This window comes from Lepisosteus oculatus, chromosome 3 (assembly GCF_040954835.1).
Source record: "Lepisosteus oculatus isolate fLepOcu1 chromosome 3, fLepOcu1.hap2, whole genome shotgun sequence".
NCBI lineage: Eukaryota > Metazoa > Chordata > Actinopteri > Semionotiformes > Lepisosteidae > Lepisosteus > Lepisosteus oculatus.
In genome coordinates, this window is record NC_090698.1 from 59,199,105 (window position 1) to 59,221,393 (window position 22,289).

General features: G+C 34.7%; 1 protein-coding gene across 3 annotated transcripts in view; it reads left to right on the forward strand.

Annotated features, from left to right (window-relative positions):
* Positions 1–22,289, forward strand: part of pcsk5b (proprotein convertase subtilisin/kexin type 5b) — a 144,814-nt gene that overhangs the window by 681 nt on the left and 121,844 nt on the right. For all 3 annotated transcript variants that reach the window (XM_006626990.3, XM_015367947.2, XM_015367953.2), the window contains exon 2: positions 5,673–5,777. In XM_006626990.3, the coding sequence (XP_006627053.2) occupies positions 5,673–5,777 (105 nt within the window). The remainder of the gene's footprint in view (positions 1–5,672; positions 5,778–22,289) is intronic.

A 22,289-nucleotide genomic window follows, 5' to 3' on the forward strand; every position in this document is an offset into this window, starting at 1 on the left:
TTGAATTTTGTTTTTAAAACGATTTACTACTTTAACTGCAAGTCCTCTATCTTGAGAAGCCTGCGTAGCATTTTCCCAATGAAATCGAATAAAATTAAAGACATTGTTGTCTTCTTGCCGTGGAATGTAATCAGTATATTTAATATTGACGTTTTAATGATTGGGAAATTAATTGATTTTTTTGCCATTATTTGCTACCGGAGTCGTACTATTAATTAACAGTAAAAAAAAAGCCATGCTGAACGTCTTTAACCTCTAACACTCGATGCGAGATTGTGGATAGTATTTGAATTGTGAAAATCCAACATTGTGAAAAACCAAGGTGTCCGCGACAACAGGTGTTCACTTTCATATTTATACTGCTGAGATCTAAACGATTTATTTTGGGAGGCGGAGGATATTCACAACTTGAAATATTTTAGCCCTGCACACTCACAAAGTAAAGCACATTAAATTGTTTAAAAATCGACGTCTTCATAAGACGAGAAGACGAGGAAAATAAGTTTACAAAATGCAAATCTACACCGTTTACTGTATATGCCCATAAAATGTTATTTTAAAATCAGATTATCACTATGTGTTAAAATACATAAATTTTCTTTATTTTTGAACGTGTGAAAGAAATCTTAAAATCTATATAAATATATTTAACTTGTGAAATTTAGATATCAAATGATTTATATGCATTTTGTATTGTGGTCAACAGCCATAAGGTATTTGAACCAAGGGGTTACAATGGCTTTCATCAAATGAATTTCTGATTCCTTTTCACGTCTTTGAATAAGATGTTAGCAGGAAAGAAAACAAAAACGATCTTTGATCTTTGTGGAGAATGAGATAAGATAAAATATGACTGTTTTAAGATATGGCGTATATAAACAGATCAAATCATAAATGTACAGATACTTCACATAACTATGTAGGTTATAAATAACACCATAGTTCTTTCTAGATGCATGTAGTTGTAAGAATAGTATTGCCAAGATATGTTGTGTCCTTTGATTTATGCAAAGCAACAAATCTTGTGTGGATGACATCAGCAGTCTGTAAGATTTATTCTCTTTTCTGGTACTGAATTGTCATTAGCGACATAGTCCAAAGAGCTTGGTGGGACACTTTAACAGGAACTGGTGTAGAATGCGACTTGATGACCAGAAGTACATAAATATACAGTAACAAGAATAGGATTTAATAGATTAGTGGGTCAAGCTCTCAACGCCCAAGGTAACAGCACCCGAGAGAATACTTGTAAAGGCTGTAAATTAGCTTTTTTTCCCCTGATAAATATTTCCCCAGTCAGTCTAACTTAATTTGATCAGTTGAAAAATACAGAGAACAGTACTGTATTGCAGTCATAGTTTATTTACTTTTATTTGACTACTTGCAGTCGTCATTTATATGCAAACTTTCAGCAAACGTTTCAATAAGAGGTGTCACAAAACTGTTCCCTGTGGTTGTTGCTCTGTAGCTGTCTCTGAATATACCTGTCTATTATATAGAATTCTTATTTCATCTGAGTAAGGCCACTAGTCAACACCGCTGAAATATTAATGGTGTTATGTGCCTCAGCAGTGCATGAACAAGTGAAACCCTCTAGCATTACATACGACAAGGCTTCTACTTTGAAGCCTGCAATATGTGTGAAAATCCCTCCATGTAGCTGCAGAGTAAGCCTGAAAGAAAAAGGCATATCCTCAGTGGAAGTGTTGATAAAGTCTTTCAAGGTTCTTCTTCACTCTGCCCCTGGGTCTTCCACCAACTCTGAAATAGTTCTAGGAGGTTGCCACATGTCTTTAGAAAGCATCCCCATCCCACACATGGTCATTTGATTTAGAACAGACAGCCTTCTAGGCAAACCATGCTGGGTCAGGGTTTTGTCTCAGTGGAAATATTGGCAGACCTGATTTGGAACAAATGTGGTAAACAGTTGAGTTATTGGGGAAAATTATATCCTACTTTTATTTTTAGTTACCTGTTGAAAACGTATTGCTATGTACAGCCATGCATATAGATTATACTTGATACTACAATTTTTCAAGGATATGAGCATGACAGACTGCTATGAAGAGAAGAAGACTGATGCTGCTTGTGAGCCTGGTTGAATTTATGATTCCTGGTTGAAAAGGAGCACAGTCACACCGTCCTCTTGCACAGAATTCACATTCATCTTATCAATTGCCAATTGTATTCAAAGTGTTTGCTGTATGTGCAAGAATGTAACAATGGTTAGCTGGTTTAATAGTAGAATATTCATTCCTAAAGCTGTCAGTTTAAATCATTAAAGAGTCTGTTCAATATATATATACTTCAGGTAACTATTATGAGGCTCTGATGCAAGTTCAAAGAGGGCACACATTGACTGAGACAAAATGCATTTACTATTAGTCCATGAGAATGATCTGCTTGATAAAATCATGTTAACTGAGTGATGAGCAGCGCAAACCATTTTTATTTTGACTACTAGAGACTGTTGCTAAGAAGGTCAAGGCATAGCCTGAAGTTCTGCTGTAATGCTTTCTTGTACTGTGGAATGCTAGTTGAAAGTCACTTTCATTGACTGGGGTTTGGAAAAGTGACAATAAAGGTCTGTTCTCATCAAGAAGGATTAAAGTTGAATGATTTGCTTAGAAAGCAACAAGGTAATATTGTCAGAAAGAAGATGCTTTAGATGAGAATGCAGTGGTTAGGGTATATTGATTATAGCTCACATAAGCAGGCCTAAATTGGTGACATGGGGATGATATCAATTTTAACCTGAAATCTGAGTTGGTATTGTATCAGATGTGTGATACACTGTGCCCAACGTGATCATGTATAGTAATTGCTATAGTAATAAATGAGAATTTCTGTTTTCTCATTTGTGGTGCATCATTTAATCTTAGGTGTATGTTTATATTCATGTATGTATTAGATAACTTGGAAGAGTGTTTTATTTAACTCATTTTCTTATATAGAAACCCTTGCTTTCAGTCCTGATTCCTTGTGCATATGTTCTCTTAAGTAGTTACTTAACGTATTGAACTGAAAGGTGCTTGAATTAGATTGTTATTCAGAACATTTTTAAACATTTTAAAGATTAATTGCTCAAAGATATTTAATCACTTATTTATTCAAAGATAGTTCGGTGAAAAATAATTTCACATGTCTGTTTTTAGAAGTGAGATTGAAATCTGTCAATACTCTCACAATAATTTGATTGTTTAAAATAAAGTGAGATATGGTGTCATTAAATTTTGAGCTTCATTAAGTGTAATAGCAGCTTTTTGAGTTCAGTAAGATAACTACAGTAACTACAGAAGAGAGCATATGTGCAGTATACTATTAAACGTAAAACAACTGAAAACTAAATATTTGCTGGGGTTAACAATCCATAGATAAAAGGCATCAGTATATTTTAATTTGAATTAACTTCTTAAAAGTTCTGTGTTTTATAAGAATTAAAATGTTGAGTAGTGAATATATTAGGTCTGATCCTGTACAACACCAAAAAGCTCACTACTTTTAAGATCTCACAAATTGTTTTAATCTATAATGATCCCTAAGTCTTTTAGGTCATTTAAAAAGATTTATTAAAGGTTTTATGACATCTTCCAATAACTCTGGATTTTCAGATGAAGAACTATTGTGCCTGAACGAATCAGTATAACTTGTAGAGCTCTGACATTTGACTGAAATCTGGATGTCTTTTCTAGTTGTACTTTGACACTTTAGGAAGAGGATTCCTTCATTTACAGCATGTGTCAGCTTGCTGGGGAAAAAAAAAAGTTTCCAGCAAGGTGATAGCTTAAGTCTTCTCCTTTGACCCCTGCCAAGTGCTATTTACTGTTAACAGGATGACTACAAATCAAATAGCTCACAGTGGGAAAATTAAGCTGGAATGTCTAACTGTTATCACCCTGGAAAAAGCACTGGAAATGTTTAGAAATCTTTCAGCCACTGAGTACTCCAATAGCAGAAAAAAAGACATAATTTCCTATGCCTCTGATAAATTATTTATTGGAATTAAAAAGCAATCAATATGTTGCATAGAAAGGAGTTGCTGTAGAATAAAACCCTTGGGCTTACTAGATAAAAAGCAGAGCCTCTCTGTCTGAGGATTCCCTTGATCCTATTTGTAAGTGCAGATTCAATGTATCAACCATCGCTGATTAAACTGTGGTAATAAAGTAAAACAGATATACTTCAATAGACCACTTTAATCTGTGGACTACTTCGTTTGGGAATCTTTTGCTGCGGTGCAAAAGGGTAGACTTCACTTTGTGAGCTTCAGAGTTAATTAGCACAGTCCTCAAACAATTGTTGCGGTCAATAATAATAATAATAATAATAATAATAATAATAATAATAATAATAATAATAATAATTGTATTACTATATACCATTTATTGTTATATATAACAGCTTAGTATAGTATTAATAATACTTGGTAATACATAAATACCAACAGCTCATTTAATGTAATTATTTATTATTAACAGAGAAGATCTCCAGCTGCACATATTTTAACAGGGAATATAAAAAATGTAAAATAGGTGTGCTTCTTTAGTGCTCAGTTGTAGTCTTTGTTACTTTGACCTTAATTCCATAAATGGTTGCAGTTGTGTTTTAACTGTTTTACAGGTGGCACACCTGACCATAATTACAGTACATTAAATTTATCAGCTCCTTATCTCTGTTGACAGCTAGTTAAGACTTAAGAACCTGCTTGTTGTTAGGGCTAGGCTTATGAATGCTGTACTTCAAAATATATGCTTTTGGTGGCCTGCATTTTAATGTTTGTGACCCCTTGTCAGTTACTTATCGCTGTGGTAATAAAAGTAGCCTGTTAGGTTTGGTTTGTCTGACTCACTGCAGTTTTAGACTATAAGGTTTCCTTGTTTATGAATCCACACTTCTGTTTATATAGTATGTTCTTCTTCAAAATTACAGTTGTGGTGGCTTCATTTATCAAAATTATTGTATAATTAAGTATACTTTTAAAAATGTCTGTTTGTGTGCTAATTAAAAGCACTAAATGTTAGGATGCGTCATATGCAATTTGAATAGACTTCAATTACAGCACAAAAATGAAAACCTTATAAGAATATAAGAATGATTACAATAGAGAAAAGGCCATTTAGCTTATTTGGATTTTAGTAGCTGAATGATTTGAAGATCTTAGCCAGCCATGTTTTGACTAAAGCAAAGGTATCAGCTTCTGCAGTATTGCTAGATAACTTGTTCTAAACTCCCACAACCCTCTGTGGGGAAAAAATGCCCTTGTTCCTATTTTTAAATGCACTTCCCTGTTGTAACACTTATTTACTCTGGAATTAAGTGACTTATCAGCGCCTGGAAGACCTGATATAATAAAAGGCGATGTCATATCTTGACAGATTAAAGTCACAAAGTACAGTAAAGGCCACAGTTTAAGTTAGTTTTAGTCTTGTTATTGTCTTGTAATAGGTGTTGGTATAAAAGCGTGACAGTTCAGCCATATGTTTCAGTTAATTGGACAATGATGTGACTTCTCATGTTTCTTGTGCTTGAAAATTGATCAGGGGTTTAAAGTAACATTTGCAATCCCAGGTTTCCGCGGCAAATGAATTAATTATGTGCGCCGAGAGAGATGATATTATGCAAGTCTCCTGCTTTGAAACACACAAAAAATTTACCTCTTTCATTCTTTGCAGATTGGCGATTTAAAGGACTATTACCACTTTTACCATAGTCGAACAATAAAAAGGTCAACACTCTCAAGCAGAGGAAGGCATAACTTTATTTCAATGGAACCGAAGGTAAGAACATCCAGCTTGCATCCCATGTCATGTTATTGAGAAGGATCTACATTTTTAATTTGTAATACTAAACTGTCTGATGCATGGATCCATACTTAATGAGAGCTATTGATGCCTGTTCCTTTTGTGTCCTAGTTAAAGCTTTTTTATAAGGTAGGGGACAACACACCACAGTAAACATGCAGAGGTTGGTTCATCATAATTACGATCTTTATTTTATCAAGCATGGATGATGGTGCATCATCTCAAGGCACTTTTCAATACAAACAAAAGCCCAAACTTTAGAATTGCATAAAACACGTTTTAGTACAATAAATTAGACTACTAAAGAAAGTTTTGAGAAGGGATTTTAAAGTGTTGCCTCACTTACAAGGTCTCATATGGGCTGCAGGATCATTCCACAGCTTCGGAGCAACCGAGCAGAAAGCATGGCCTCTCTGTGAGTCCTAAGACTGCAAACGACTTACAGGTGTATAGGGAGATAAGAGTTGACGGATGTGGTCAGGAACCAAACCATTCAAGCTCTGAAAAGTGAGCACCAGTGTTTTGAATTTTATTCTGAAATCCACAGGGAGTCAGCGCAACACTGCTTACACAGGAGAAAGACGAGAACGTATTTAAGTGTTAGTTCTGAGTTTTACACATATGGCAAGTTGTTAAAAAAACTAGATACACTAGCAAACACTGCATGACAATAATAAATCCTTTTAGGTTCTTTGTATAAGATTGGGAGAGATGACTGGATATGAGTATCTAGTAACAAGTAACAGAAAAACATCTCCACAACATTGCGAATATGAGCTTCAAATGCAAGGCACAGATCAAAGATTAAACCAAGATTTCTCCCTTGAGTACTTGGACTGATTCCAACACCATCAATAGTCAAACTAAAGCTGACACAGTTGTTGAATTGGTAAGGAGACCAACCATTTTAATGTCCCTGCGACAGAATTGCTTGATTAATGCCAATATACACTTTCATCTAATTGATGAGGTTTCCATTTCCATTTATACCACTAGTCCTTATTATCTATTCAAAAATTACTGTACTTGCTTGCAAAGTAATAAGCTATCTTGTATATAATAATAGTATCCTAAAACTCTCTGACTCTCTGTGGTCATTAAAAATCCCAGGGCGTTTCTCGAAAAGAGTAGGGGTGTAACCCCGGCGTCCTGGCCAAATTTCCCTTTGGCCCTTCCAATCATGGTCTCCTAATAATCCCCATCAATGAATTGGCTTCATTACTCTATTCTCATCCCCACTGATAACTGATGTGTGGTGTGCGTTCTGGCGCACTATGGCTGCCGTCGCATCATCCAGGTGGATGCTGCACATTGGTGGTGGTGGAGGGGAGTCCCCATTACCTGTAAAGCGCTTTGAGTGGAGTGTCCAGAAAAAGTGCAATTATTAATTATTAGTATTAAAAAAGATGTTGTTGAGTTCAAATTTAACTAGAACTTGGATTCATCAAAGATGTAGGCTACCCATGCTGAGAAAGAGCTTTGTGTTTGAAATGTGTTATTTGCTGTTTTCTGTATACATCAAGCCATCATTGTGTTCTTTTTGCTCTTGGGGTGCTGCTTATTCTTGTTCACTCATTGAAGCAAGAAGTGCCTTTTTCACTTTGAAAATTAAGAAGCAATGAAGGGACATGGTATTTATGTGACCCAACGATTCAGCTGTGATCCATTAATAACATAGCTCTCGAGGGTCCCAAACCCTAGAACATGAGATTTTTCATCGGAAATTGTGATTGCATATTATTTGTATTGATAGTTTCTTTTATTCACATGCAATATAACACATTGGTTACTTAATAGAATTGCAAGTCTCTACAACAGTTTGTAAGTCTTACCTTCATTACTTCATTACAACCTAGATTTGATGCAAAACTGTGAGATTTTCAGACCAAGTCGTAAGACCATGAGCTTCACTCCCAATGCGTGAGACTTGAGTACAAGTCTCAGTCTACCATTATGCACTATTGCAGCTGGAAAATAACCTTGCTGTGTGTTACTACAGAACACTGTTTCAATATGGATTGTATTTTCCTATACAATTTTAAATGCATAGTATATTTTATTTGATCAGACTTTTCTTAGCAATGGGAATCATACCTTTGCCTTTTTTGATGAAAGTTAAAATAATCTTATGATCTCCTTGACGGGAAAAAAAAAGGTATTTTGGTGTATGGCTGTGAGGGTCAATAGTCTGTATAGCCTATGCTGCAGAGGTTGTAGGGTGCTGAATGCATACTACTGTGTAGAGAAGTTGGTGCCAGCTGTACCAAAAGGTTAGCCTTTCATGTTTTTTTACAAAGGGAAGTAAAGAAAAATAATGGAGAAAGAACAAATTCTTACCCTAATGAATGTCAGCATAATCACACAACACCTGGCAGCAGTATACAATCACAGATATTAACACTTAGTCAATTAAGTTTTGAAGCTGTATTGATGGTGTGATATTATTCACTTACACATTACATACCCGTATCTATAAATCAGTCTGTCAACCGGTTTTATTTCCTTTTATTCTTTGTTCCCAAGTCACCCTTAAATGTATTGTATATGATTACTCTGCCCATAAGTGGAACCTTTAAGTGTTATACATACAGTCCTGTGCTCATTTACCACATCCTTTTCCCCCTGCTATCCCTAATTACCTGATAGCTAAGTAAATCAGAATTGCGATGACTCATATTTTTGTGACACACCCAGGAAATCATACAGCAGTGTGGCAGACATGTTCTGTAACCTTACAGGAATACCATGCTGAGGTTTCAGCAGCAGTTTTTTTTTATAGTGAAACAAAAACAGATGTTTGTTAGAAGTAGGAAACATGCCTTATGTAGATGATACATAATTTTTACACTGGAACAAAGGATTTGTTATGCACTTTCTTTTGTTCCTCCATATTAGATTCATGGTGATTCTGTGTGTTTGTAGAATAGAATTTTTTTACTTGACCTGTTCAGCGCTTTTTGCAGTTATCAAAACTTTTGTTATTGTTTCTGTACTGATTACTTATTTATGGCTAAACATTTTGTAAATACCGATTTAATAATCCTAAGTCTTTAGTTACTGCTGCAAATAGATGTTAATGTAATTGTTCTTTCCAAGTGAAATAGCCTGGTTGTGTTCAACTATAGGTCCCTCCTAGGTAGATGTTGCCACTCAGTATAACATGATGATATTTAAATGTTTTTCTTTTAATCATAAAAAATTTTTCTGTTATGCTTTTGCCTTGGGTAATGATCAATGTATATCCATGATGGAAAAGTAAATAATGGAGTTGTCTGATTTTTTTAAATTGGTCCTTTTTGATAAAATATGATTAGACTTAATGGTATTAGTCAACTAAATACTTCACATTCAGGTTTGTAATTTCGTGGTGTGGTCTTTGTAATATCGTATTATTTCAAAGGTAGAATTCATTAATATAGACATTAATGTATAATATAATGAGTACTGTGTTCTGCTTTATCTTTTAACTCTTCAAGATATGACCAGGAATACTTGCTTTTATTAATTTGACTGAATCATGTGTTTTAAAGGAATTCTATTAATGTATTTTGGGAGTGAATTGAATAGTGGTGAAAACATTAGTCATACCCTCATACTCTAGATTTTTCTTCTTTTTAGCACACAAATCTGATGGTGGTAATAGGTAGTAGTAGCTGAAAGGCATTTTTTCGTGTCCTTGTTAAAAGGTCTGTTCGTAAAGGGCAAAAAAATGCATACTAGTGTTGTGGTAAGTCTGCTGAGTGCTTGCCATTTTGTGGTTTGTCTTGGCTTGCATGTTTTCTGGAAAGTCTGCAGACCGCGCTCTCAGGAAAACCCGTTGGTGGTTGGAAAATAGAACATTCCTTACCATTTAATGTAAAAAAGCCATAGTAATGATTAGCCATGTTGAAACCTCTCCAGCAAGGTTAATTTAGTATGTCGTTCCCTATATAGTATACTATAGTACATAGTTTAAAAATGTGAACTGTCCTTGTTGTTGTTAGGTTGTGTTAGGTTGTGTTGTGTTGTTACACTTGCACACTAGTTATACTTACACAATTCTCTGTTAAATTCAGACTGTTTTATACTGCCAGACTAAGGTTATATCTGTACTGGAATAATATACATGCATGCATGGAGCTGCTATCAGTCAAGTATTTCTGTCCCTGTCGGCAATACTGCTGGAATATATGGGCTGTGTCAGAAACCTTCAAATGAGCTGGCACTGTCACAGAGAAGCTGACTGCTTGCTAGGATTTGATACACATGAACCACTGTTACCTGGCATTATATACACTACACATGCCTGGACAGGACAGCTGAGCCCTTTCCTCCTCATTTACATCATCCTGCATTTCTTGTGCAGTCCTGTGACAAAACAAGAGCACGTTGTGTTGAACTGCATTTACCTACTTGATGATTTGCTTTGGTTTTACCCCAAATCATGGTTTACATGGTTTCCTACATGGCTAATATCTTTGACGCATGAAGCAAAACCCTGTGTATAATTTAACATATAACTGGAGTGTAGTCCAGTCTCTCAAAAACTGTTTTTTGCATGAAGAATTCATTCTCAATTTATAGCTATTGTGACACACTGCTCCACTGCTCTGGTTCACTCAAGCATGCATATATTAAGCGCTTTTGATTGTGAAAGGAAATATCAAAATAATATTAAATGACAAATAAAAAACCTCTCTACATGTGAGCAAACGGAATAAAGAGTGGGTTTAACAGGAAATGCTAAATCAACCATAAATCTCTCATACCCTTTTGCAGACTGGCAGCTAGAATTGAACAGGTGTTTTACTTGAAATGTTGTGAAATGGCAGTCTCTTATTCCCCTCACCAAAACAGCAACAGCATTTTGACTCCTCACAGCAAGTGAGTGACCAAGCTGAGAATCTTTCAGAAATTCATGTTTTTTTCAAAGATTAACCAGTTATCATAGAGCACAGATAAATGGTAAATGCTCAGACTGCAGTGATGTAATTACTGGAGTATCATAGAGATCTGATCAGTACTACTGCTCTTCTTAATCAGTAATCTAGATTCTGGTATATTTAGTAAAATGCTGAAAGTTGTGGATGGATTCCAAAATAGGAGGGTTAGCAAACACTACAGAATCAGCATACTAATTTCAAAAAGATAAAATTAAAGTCTGGCCAAACATCTGGCATTAATGTAGACCAGTGCAGAAGATTGTATGTAAGTAACAAAAACATATTAAATACAAAATGAAAAACATCGCACTTGAAGAGGCTACTTATAAATTGTCAACAAATGCCAGGCCTTTTCATATTCTTCTAGGAAATGTGGAGAAGTGATAAAAATGTAAATAAAGTCTTGAGGTATGTAGTTAAAAGCATGAATTTACATCAGGGTATGTTATGCAAAAATTGTAAATCATCATTTAAAATATTGTTTTCAATTTTGGTCGTTATGTTACAGAAAAGTTATTGCTGCTGTGTTATCAGTCCAGACAAGATCAACCAGATACTTTACCATGCTTAAACCAATATACTGTATTGACTCAACCTTTTCAGTCTTGAATAGAGGAGGTTATGAAGGGACCTGATCCATCCATTTTCTAACTGCTTTGTCCAATTCAGTGTCACCAGGAAGCCAGAGTCAACCCTGGCAAGCCATTTCGCAGCACATACAGAAACACACACTCACCCCAAGCCCAGTTTTCCCAGAACCCAATTAACGTACCTGTATGGTTCTGGACTGTGGCAGAAAACAGGAGCATCCAGTGGAAACCCACACAAACATGGGGAGAGCTTACAGGCTCCAGGCAGGATCCCAGTGGTACAAGGCAGCAAAGCTAAATGCTGTGCCACCATGCCACACAGACACCTGATTCAAGTATTGACAAAGTCAACCCAGCAAACGTCTTCCAAACCAGCAGTAAATCATGCACCAGAACACCCAAGTGAAAGCTGTGTGGCAGTGCATTTGGACGCCAAGAACAGGAGGCACATATTTACACAAAGGCTTGTGGGACTGTGGAAAAAGTCACAGCCGTGTTTTCAATTATGATACCCTGGCTTCTTTGAAGAAACAGCTGTCCAAGATCCTTGAATCAATTAATTTTTAACTACCAAACAAGCTACGTGGGCTTACCTTTAATATTCAAAATTGTTAGAAATGACCACTTCCTGTTCCTCTCTCAGAGATCTGGTGGTCCTCTTTGTCACTGCACACACTTTCTGTGCGCAAATATTTTCGAAACTTTCTTGTACCTTTTGAAAGTATTATTTTATGAGCTTCAATAGCTTAATTTCTAAATTTCTCCTGAACTCTGAACTCCTGAAGTTAACATTTTCTTTTCAAACATAAAGTAAAAAAAAAAATCAGGTTCTGATTACCACGTAGGAGTTACATAGAAGAAATACACATTTTAATATTGTTAAGTATAATTGTAAGCAGAATAAACGATCCAATCAAAATGTTTATTTTTAGTAAATTTTGAAATGTAACTTAAATGGATACATTTTGTGAAGGATTTTGTTTTCCATCCTGTTTCTATTGATTCTGATTAAAAGTTAAAATGCATGAAATGTGAATAACATATTAGCCTTTTTTTGTAATAAAGATATCACTCAGTATTGTACCTTCAAATATATAAATATAAATATTTTATAAAAAGAAATAATAACTTGGACACTTTTTAGACAAATGGCCATGCTGTTAATGGTGCTTCAGGTATTTTGAATAAGGAGGACAGAGTTTATGTAACTCTTAAATCTAACAAAAACCCATCAGTCTTCACCTTATTTTTTTAGGTTTGGTTTTCCATTTTTACTTAAATGTTGTCATGAACTGATTGCCGTGATGTTTTCTGTATTCAAAAGATAGAATCTTTATATTTATATAATAATAATAATAATAATAATAATAATAAAAACTATTTTATATAGCGCCTTTAAAGGTGGCTTCTCAAAGCGCTTTACAGGATGACAATAACAATAAATAAGAAGAGTATAACAATAAATAAAGGAGAATACACAAGATAAGACACAATTACAATATATAGTGGAGACCGTGGATGGTGATACTAAGAAGAGCAGAGGGGTGAAGAATGGAACCAGTTAAGTAAAGGCTTTTCTGAAGAAGAGGGTTTTGAGTCTGAATTTGAAGGAGTTTAGAGAGGGTGACTCTCTGAAAAATATGTCAGTGGTGCAGCCTAAAGCGAGGCATTTTTTAAATACAGTAAGTAAAGTTCTGTTAAATTGAACTCTCCTGTTTGTTTTTTTTAAATGTATGTAACAGACAGTTATTTATAACACATATGGAGCATATTTCACTCCCTTAAGATGTGCTGACGAAAATGTTGACTTTTATAATTTATGTCCATGAATCTTGATTTCCATGAATCTTGATTTACTCTTAAGTACAGTTTCTTTCAACAAATACCAGACTTGTCATGAGAAACCAGGAAAGCAGTACTGTGAAGGATATAAAGCGTTCCACAAGGCAGAGGTCTACCACACTAGCCTTGGTCCACCACATCAGTCTCAACTATCTGCATAGTGCAGAATGGTTATAGCTCACTTATCTGCATGAGAGTGATCTGCTTACTTGGAGCCTGTTCAGAGGTAAGTTTGTTAGCTGAGAGATTAAATACAGTAGCTATATTCTCGGAGCCCAATAGCACCTCAGGTGACAGCAGAGAGAGTAGTGGATTGTTTAATCTGTTAATGAATGCTGTTTTCCCTTATCATACTAAATGGGAGACGATATATGGACGAGCACAACGTTGACTGTTGTCGTTCACAGCAACTGATGGGGCAGCAGAAGTGTGATGCTCTGGAAAGGAAACTCCTTTAACACAACAGTTTTCTTTCTTTGTATTTGATTACTGTTTCATATTCTAAAAAGTGTAGTACAAATTTCAGAAAAACAAAACAACAATGTTGAAATCCTGCCATGGCAAGCATTTTTGCCTAATGTGAGTCCAGTGGACCCAGTTCACCTGTGTCATCAATAGGAGACAACTTGCTATTACTGTGATGAGAAGGGCTCATGGAAGTAATACTTTAAACTGTAATGTTTTGCAGTAATGTTTTGAGTTAATTCAAATTACTTTATTCATCCCCCAAGTGGGCAATTTAAGTTGATATGTGTTACGCTTGAAATGAATGGATTGTGCCCTTCTATTATAAAAAGGGTCACATACAAAAGTCAACAGAATGTTTAGTTCCTAATGAAACTTCTAATTCTTCTTATATTTTAAAAATGCACATGCATTAAATCACTATTTGGCATTTTGCGTAATATTGTGCCTGCGCTGTAATCAGACTTGTTTGCTCTATTTATTATCACGTACAGAAGATTGTCTGCCACCAGTAGATTTTTATCAAACTTGAAGTTTTTTCTTGGTGAATAAGTATATAGCATTAGTATAGTTTATCTGAAAATGCCATATAATGCAGAAAAAAATCAGTTTAGTGTTTGGAGTTTGAAAGGGAACTGCATCACAATTTCTCACACCACTTATTAAATCTTGGTAACAAAATTAATAAATTGACAGTATCATAAAGTTTTACAAGTTTCAAATTAAGTGCAGACTCATGAACTTGTGTATAATTTAAACAATGCCTCACTGTTGAGCATTTGGCTGTTCAGAACATAAGGCTCACACACAAAACAGAGGATCTTATCAGCAGATATGAGGGATCACCAACTAGCCTAAAGATGGGTAATCGACCTGTTTCTCGATGAGATTCAGTGTGATGTACGATTGAATAAATCCGCATTGTGCAGCAAACATTTCACCCCAGAACTGTTCGAACCTGATCTGCATGCTGTGTTAACAATGGCAAAAATGTCTCGATATTGATTTGTTGAATTCAATTCAATTGCATTCATTCAAATCAGCTGTTCGGGTGACAGCATGGCCTATAGTGCAACAAGTCTTCCAAAAATATGTCCTGCTTCTTTAAGGTGTGATTTACCATAAAATAATCATAAATGATAGAGCACTTTTGCAAAACTCGAAAATGAATATGAGTGTATTTTAGTGGTTTTCTTTTTTTTTACAATAAAATATAGAGCATGTCACCTACTGTGTGTCGGTTTCAGGAAAATATTTAAAGAATATAGTAGCCAAATACACATTTTCTAAAGCATGTTTATGCTTTTGCAACACAGGAAGTTTTGTTGCCTTGTTATGGCGGTACGCATACTTCGAAACATCATCTCTTTTGTGATGTAAATTGGAGGTTGTACACGTTACCTTGTCCTTGGTAGTTTCATTCTGGTTTGAAATGGACTCATTGACGATTTATTATAACCCTGAAATGTAAAAATAACATTGCAGTTCCCCTTCAATGTCACTTTTAATTAGTGTGACCATTAGTGTCTTATAACAGCGTTTTGCTGAATTTATAAAAAAAAAGTTAGAAAATGGCATTTTTTCAACACTATTTCCAATACAAATAACCAAATACAGTTTCTACACCTCTTAAAAGCTTCTAAACCCATCAGTAATCTTAAATAAGCCCAATTAAGTGGCTTTACATTAATACATATATTTTTACAACCAACCCTTATTATTTTGGTTCTCATTTTTAAATAACTTTTTTATATTTGTATTCTGTATCATTTTTGTAATATAAGTGATCTTATAAGAAAAACTGTAATTTTATCCTTTGTGTTTTGGGTAAAAAAAAAACCTTTTCCATGCTTTTGGCTTCACTTCAACTTGAGAATCCCAAGGGTTCTGGTAGAATCAGGAAATTACTACACTTTCCAAATTTTCCAGTGCATGGGCATACAGGATTAAGTAAGAATAGTTTTATGAAATTTACATTAATGCACAGGGAATGAATCCTTTGAAGAAGAAAAACATTTTATAGGCAGCATGATGAATTAACATGCTGCAGTTTAAAATGTCATTTCAAGTTTCAAGGCAGTTGAAAATTCTATGAATTGGTTTGAAGCTCTTAAAATGAAAAGTAGGCTCTTTGCTCTTACCTGCTATATCTTTTGTGGGACAGGTAAAATGTGTAACTGTTTCTGTTTTCATTACATATTTGATAGAAATTACTGTTTAAAAGTTTTGATTTCATCTACGTGCATGTATTCCTTTATCAGCAAAAAAGTTATTCCCATTACATCTCTTGTTGGAGCACATATGCTATGCAAACAACATGACTAGTGACAGATAAATTATAAAGGTATTTATTTAAGCAGTAACAGTTTATGTGTCTGATCTTGATTACAAAAAGCCAGCTTCCTGTTTTTTCCAGTTTATTAATTTATTAGCAGTAAGACTTTATTATATAATGTGTATCGTTCATTGTTATTTTGTAATGGTTAATATTGTTCATTTTATTATTGCTATTATTGTTATTCTTAGTAATATTAGATTGTGCTGCATTATACATTATACATGTTATTACTTATAAACAAAACAACCCTCAGGACCTACTGGTATTTAGAAAAGTACCATTCTGTTTTTTTTTAAATCAGTAAAATTCTACGTTAACAATATATTGTCAAGAAAGAGGCTTTCAAAACACTGTACAAACTATTTACCAGTCATATTGGCTTGTGTAGCTACAGAATGGAAAATAATCATTTGGTTTCAATAACACTGCTTACAGTTTTTGTAAAAGGCTCCAGGCTGTTATTAAATACAACAAATGGAGATCATGGAGACTCTAATGATTAAAATACAACACCTACAGTACACACTAGTTTCTCTCGTAGAGAGGAGTTATTGCTAAAACACAGGCAGTAAGGGAATTTAAAAGTGAAAAGTGTGATTTTGTGAAAAAATAATAAAAAATATGCAACAAGGAGCTAGAGTTTAATGTTTTGGCTGTCCAGATTTATTTCCTAATAATGTAAGAAAGGTTACAAACAACAGAAGGGCTTTTTACCTAACAAATCAAATCAAAATTTATTTATCAAATGCACAACTTTTCTGCAAGCTCACAAAAATCAAAAGAATCACAGAAATCACAAGAATCACAAAAACACAAAAATCACAAAATTGAGGTTATGAAAATAAGGTTACATAATAATAGATGTAATTAGAAATGGAATAAAACTCAATATGAGTAGAGCTGCTATGTGTCCATGGTGTGTGCAATATACAGTATACAAGTAGTGCGGTTATGCTGAATACAGTGAAAACTGTGTGTCCGTGTAGCCATTACAGATGATCTGCTGAAGGAGCTGCAGGTTGGCTATTTAGCAGTCTTATTGCCTGGAGGTAGAAGCTGTTCCGTAGTCTGTTGGACTTGGACCAAATGCTTTGGTACCGTTTACCGGACGGTAGGAGGGAATACAGTTTGTGACTGGAATGACTGGGGTTCTTGAGAATGGACCTGGCCTTCTTCAGACATCTACAGTAGCTGAGTAGATTAGTAGACTATCCCATTTAGTACTTATAATAGCTAATTGATCTGAAGATCTCATCATTTATTAATCGAAGCCAGGGTCTTGGTTTAAACAACATGGCTAAGTAGCTTCTTCCAACTTTCCATGATCCTTTTCATAGAGAAATGCCTTATGTTATTAGTTTTAAACGCACTTCTGCATTGTTTCCACTGTTATCCGTTGGTTTTAAGTTTCATGGCTTATTCTGAGGAAGTTTGCTCAGTTGACAATTGTCAGTGCCTTTGAGGATTGTGAATACTTGTACCTGGTCCCTGTATAGTTTTGCCTTTTAAGACTTAAAAGGTTTGGCTTCAGCCTGTCATTGTAGAACATTCATTAAGTCCCAGTATGGATCTGATTGCCTATCTCTGGACTGTTTCATAGGTTGTGAGATGGTCATGAAAACATAGCATAATTAGTAATAAAATCAGACTTTGCTCGTACCCTAAGATTTAAATTTTAAACTTATGATTGTTAATGTGCAGTTATTGTTAGAGCCGTTAAGCCATTTCACTACTAGAAACTAAAGATTGCGTTTCATTAGTACTATCCTTATCAGACACTGAGCTAACCCTGCTTACATTATCACATTTCTTGGATAATTTATCTATTCCACCACTGGCAATGTTATTTTCTTAGATGCTCAGTGCAGCCAGCGATATTATTGGAAGGAATGTCCGGTAAATTCCTTCCACTTTTAAAAACAGAAATGTCTACTTCTTCTGGGGTAATTTTTACTAAACCATATTGAATGCTAGTGCAGATTTGCTAAGCTAGCACTTGAGATGCCTTATTCACTCATACCTTTCAGATGTCCTTTTTTAATAAAAAACATTTTAAATACAAGTGTGGATACTATAGTTACTATTCTCAACATCCACCAATTAGTCTTGTGCCCTGGCTGAAGGTGAAAAGTCTATGAAAAGTTTGGGCATGCAGTTTACTGAAGGAAACATTCTCAATCAGTTTACTTATTCCCCTGCATTTTATGGTAAAGTAGGATGAGCAGTGCTAAAGTCAAACCTACAATATACACTTACTAATGTAAATAAACTCCTGGGTCTTTTGTTTTTATAGAGTAGATTTTTGCAATAGCTAAAAATAGATCAAATTAGGTTTCAGTGTCGTTTTTTATTCGAGAATGTTTGGAGCCTACATAATTAGATATTGATTTGATAATATGTTTTCATTTAAAAAGAAAAGATTGTGTGAAGATTTCTATTTACGCTTTGACTCAGGTGATATTTTGTGGATTGATGTTTTGTGTACATAACAGTGGAATAAGTATCTGGGAATATCTAATTTTCTCATTCAGTGGACTCAAAATCTACATGATGTTCTCTACACAACAGCAACTTTTTAGAAGTTTATATTTCCAGCCTGAAAAGGCTGTATTTATTATTTAATGTTTATTTGTAGACCTGTAATCTTTTTGTAATTGAATCCTGTTCTGCGTGCAATAAGGCTGTAAGGTATCATATATCACATAATGAAGAACTAAATTGCTAGATTTGTTGAATTTTGCTCTGTAAAACCAATTTCTGTTCTTTGCGTATCTGAACAATATGGGCTTTTGTAATAATATGCATTCTTACCATGAATTTAAATATATTTATAGGCGATGTGTGGCATTATGTTTTAAGATTTATTTATTGGAATCCCATTTGAACTACAATAACAATAGCTGTGTGTATATTGAAGTAATCACTTGGCAGCAGATGTATTTTAAAATTCCATGAAAGTCTTAGTTCTTTTACAGCAGGTGCTTTCTATTGTGGGATGAGCAAATTACTCGCTTACAAATTAGAAACATGAGTATCTGTTATGGGAATATAGAACCACATTCAGTAGGTACCTCTCTTATATGATTCTTTTAATTTCTTAAAGTTTTTTTAATATTCAATTATTGATCTCCAGGGTGTATTATTTTGTCATTATAGGCTATTGCAGGTTCTCTCCTTGCCACTTGTATAGAGTTACAGAACTTTAAGGCTTCTTTTTTGTTTCACAGAGAGCAAATAAATGGGTGGAAATTTTGCTTGACGTGAAAAAGCTTCAGACTTCAGTCTAAGCTGTAACAAATGCTATTAAAATAATTACTGACTTTATATATTGTCGACTGTGGATAACTGGTAGGTTTGAGCTATTTTATGTATTGTCACCATTAAACAGTGAATTAAACTTTCAGCATATGACAACATTATTTTGGATATACTTGTGAGATTGTCATAAATACAGTTTACAAAATCTCCTCTTTTTGTTTTGTTTTTTTGTCTGTGAGTTGCTTTAAGTTATATGTGGCAATACATTTCACAGGATGGCAGGTACAACAGCCCAATTTAAAGTAGACTAGTCTTGGACTTTAGAGACAGTTTTAAAGAGCATTTATACTTTTGTAGAAAAGCTGGAAAAGGAAAGTAAAACCCTGCATCTTTTGAGCTTTCAATTGCTTGAACTTCAATCTGAGGCTGTATTGGCTCATCCTGTCTACCAATTTACTTTTCTTAGCCTCAGTCTTCCGTCTTTTGCCTCCATGGCTCCACTGTCCTGAAAGTGTTGATTACTTTTTAATGTAGCAGGTTTGGTCCTGTCTGATGTCTCACTGACTGGGTTCAGTTCACCCCTGAAGTAACTCATTTAAGGGGATGGTTCTGTGGTTCAGACAGCAGATGTGTAGCTCCCTGGAAGCTTCCATTTCCTGTTCTTATATCGTCTTACGAGTCATCTTCCTTTGAAGATGGTTTCTGTGGTATATTTAATAAATGTGTCAAAATCACAACTCATAGGAAATTATACTGTGTAGGAAACTTTCCAGTGGGATCCAGAATCCAAAAGGCTGTGTCGTGTGTCAAATGTACACTACTTTAAAGTTATATTTAATATTCATTAAAGCTAAGAACTATATTACATGCAGGTAGCACCAATGCTAATAATCCGCTACCTTGAGAGTATTCAGGCCATGCCAAATTTCCACATTTTATTGGTGTCTGATGTCGCCATCATGATACTTTTAAATCTCACAGCCTACTTTAATCTGATAATATTAAAAATGCAGATAGTATATAATTAAGGGGAATTAGAAACTTTGGAGATTCTCAATTCATAAGTATTCAGTCCCTTTACTATGGTAGTCCTAAATCGGTTTGGGTATGAGTAATTAGTTTGAAAGGTCATAAACATAATTTAGCGACCCCTTTACCTTATTTAATTAGATATTTAATTTCAAGTCACAACTCACAGCTGGCCATGAAGACCAAGGAGATTTTAAAACAAGTCAGGGATCAAGTGATAGGTAAGCATAAATCAAGAGAAGGTTTCAAGAAAATTTCACCAGTCACCAACAGAACCTTTGAGTACTGTGAAGTCTATCATTTAAAAGTGAGACTTCCTATATCAGGCTAACCTTTCAAAATGAGCAACTGATCAAGCTGGAAGCTGGTTAGCAGTGCTGCAGTGTAGCCTGTCTGAAATGGGAGTCAGTGTTCATACAAAGACAATATCTTGTCCTTTTAAAGCTGGCTTGTGTGCTGATTCATCTTAAATCTCATATGGATTTTTTGGCAAAAGAAGGATGTGGGAACTGAATAATTATGCAATATGTGAATTTAAAATTTATATTTGTATTCGTTTGGACTAAAAAAGGTAATTTAAGTGTTAATACTAAAAAATACTAAAATACTAAGTCCAGTTCCAAAGCGAAGTATACATCTGATTATGAAATAGGTAACTGGAAATATTTAAAGGGAATAACCAATCTATGAGAAGTCCTTATGTACAATGATGACTAATGTTTAAAAGCTGAGTGAATTTCTTGAATATTTATACAACATATTCAAGTACAAAAGAATCATATCTCCCTAGAAACATGCCAGCACCACAACAGATGGAAAAAGAAAGCAATAAAATAAGAAGCTTGAAGTTCAGACTGAGGTTGCTAGGTATTATAAACTAAGAGAAAAAACAAACAGAAGCCTAGAAAGATTTCTGGAGATGCTCAAACAGATGTTGTTGTGTTTCTGACCAAGCTGAATACTCTTGTCACTTTTAAAACCTTTATTCTTACTAAAACTACAGTAACCCCTAGACGACAACTATTGCAATCTGTATTCCTATCAAGCCTGTTTAAGAAACCTCTAATGGCACCTACCGTACCTTATGTGATTAAGCCAGACAACTGAAAGCATTTTAAATCTGACTATAAGTGTTTAGGCAACTTTCACCAGTCAGTCCAATGGCGATTTTCTGTGTCAGATTAGTTGATTATCTTCCAACTCCAGATTCCCCTGCTGTGTGTGAAATATCTGATGGTTTCTGAATTCATTTCTCATACTGTGACTTATGTCACCATCTACTTGGCCCTTTGCTGACTGCATCAGTTATAGTGACATTTTTAGAAGATAAATTGGGCAGTAAAATAGCAGGATAGTCCCTGTTTGGACAAGCAGGCACACCATGTTAAGGAAATTCAGTAGTCTGTTTTGCCTTGATGCTAGTCGATATTTGTAACATACTTTTGTTTTGTTTTTTTGCAATGCTTAAATATGACATCCTTGAAGTGTTTTTGGGGGTTTATTACCAGAGATAAGTAGCAGCCTGTCTTAGTAATTGCCGATATTTATCTTGCAGCTAACCTTTTAACATTGCTGCTAGCAATCGAAATAATCCAGATATTTATGGTCCAACAGATTCATCTGTTTTTCACAGATTTACCTACAACTTGATATCTGAAATAAAGTGATGCTCAAATTGTAATGTTTGCCAGTCTCCAGCAAGAGAAATTTATGTTGTGTATTTGTGTTATTTGGTGACAAACCAGTGTCCACACTCTAGCTGTACTTTGGGGGACAGCAACCTTTGGAGTCCTGAGAGCAAAATTAAGTCCTATATTCCTTTTAAGCAATATATTTAACCCGTTTCTAAAGCATGATTAAACTATGGAATGTTTGCGGTTTTACATAGTGTGAGCTGAATATTTAAGAACAGTATTTGTATGTGTCCTAGTCTTTCCGTGGTCCTCCTGTGTCAGCTGTTGTAAATATCATATTTAGTGGAGATTTGGGGAAAGTCCCCAACTGACTTTGAGATTAATCAAAGAGGGAAAACATCAACAGTTAA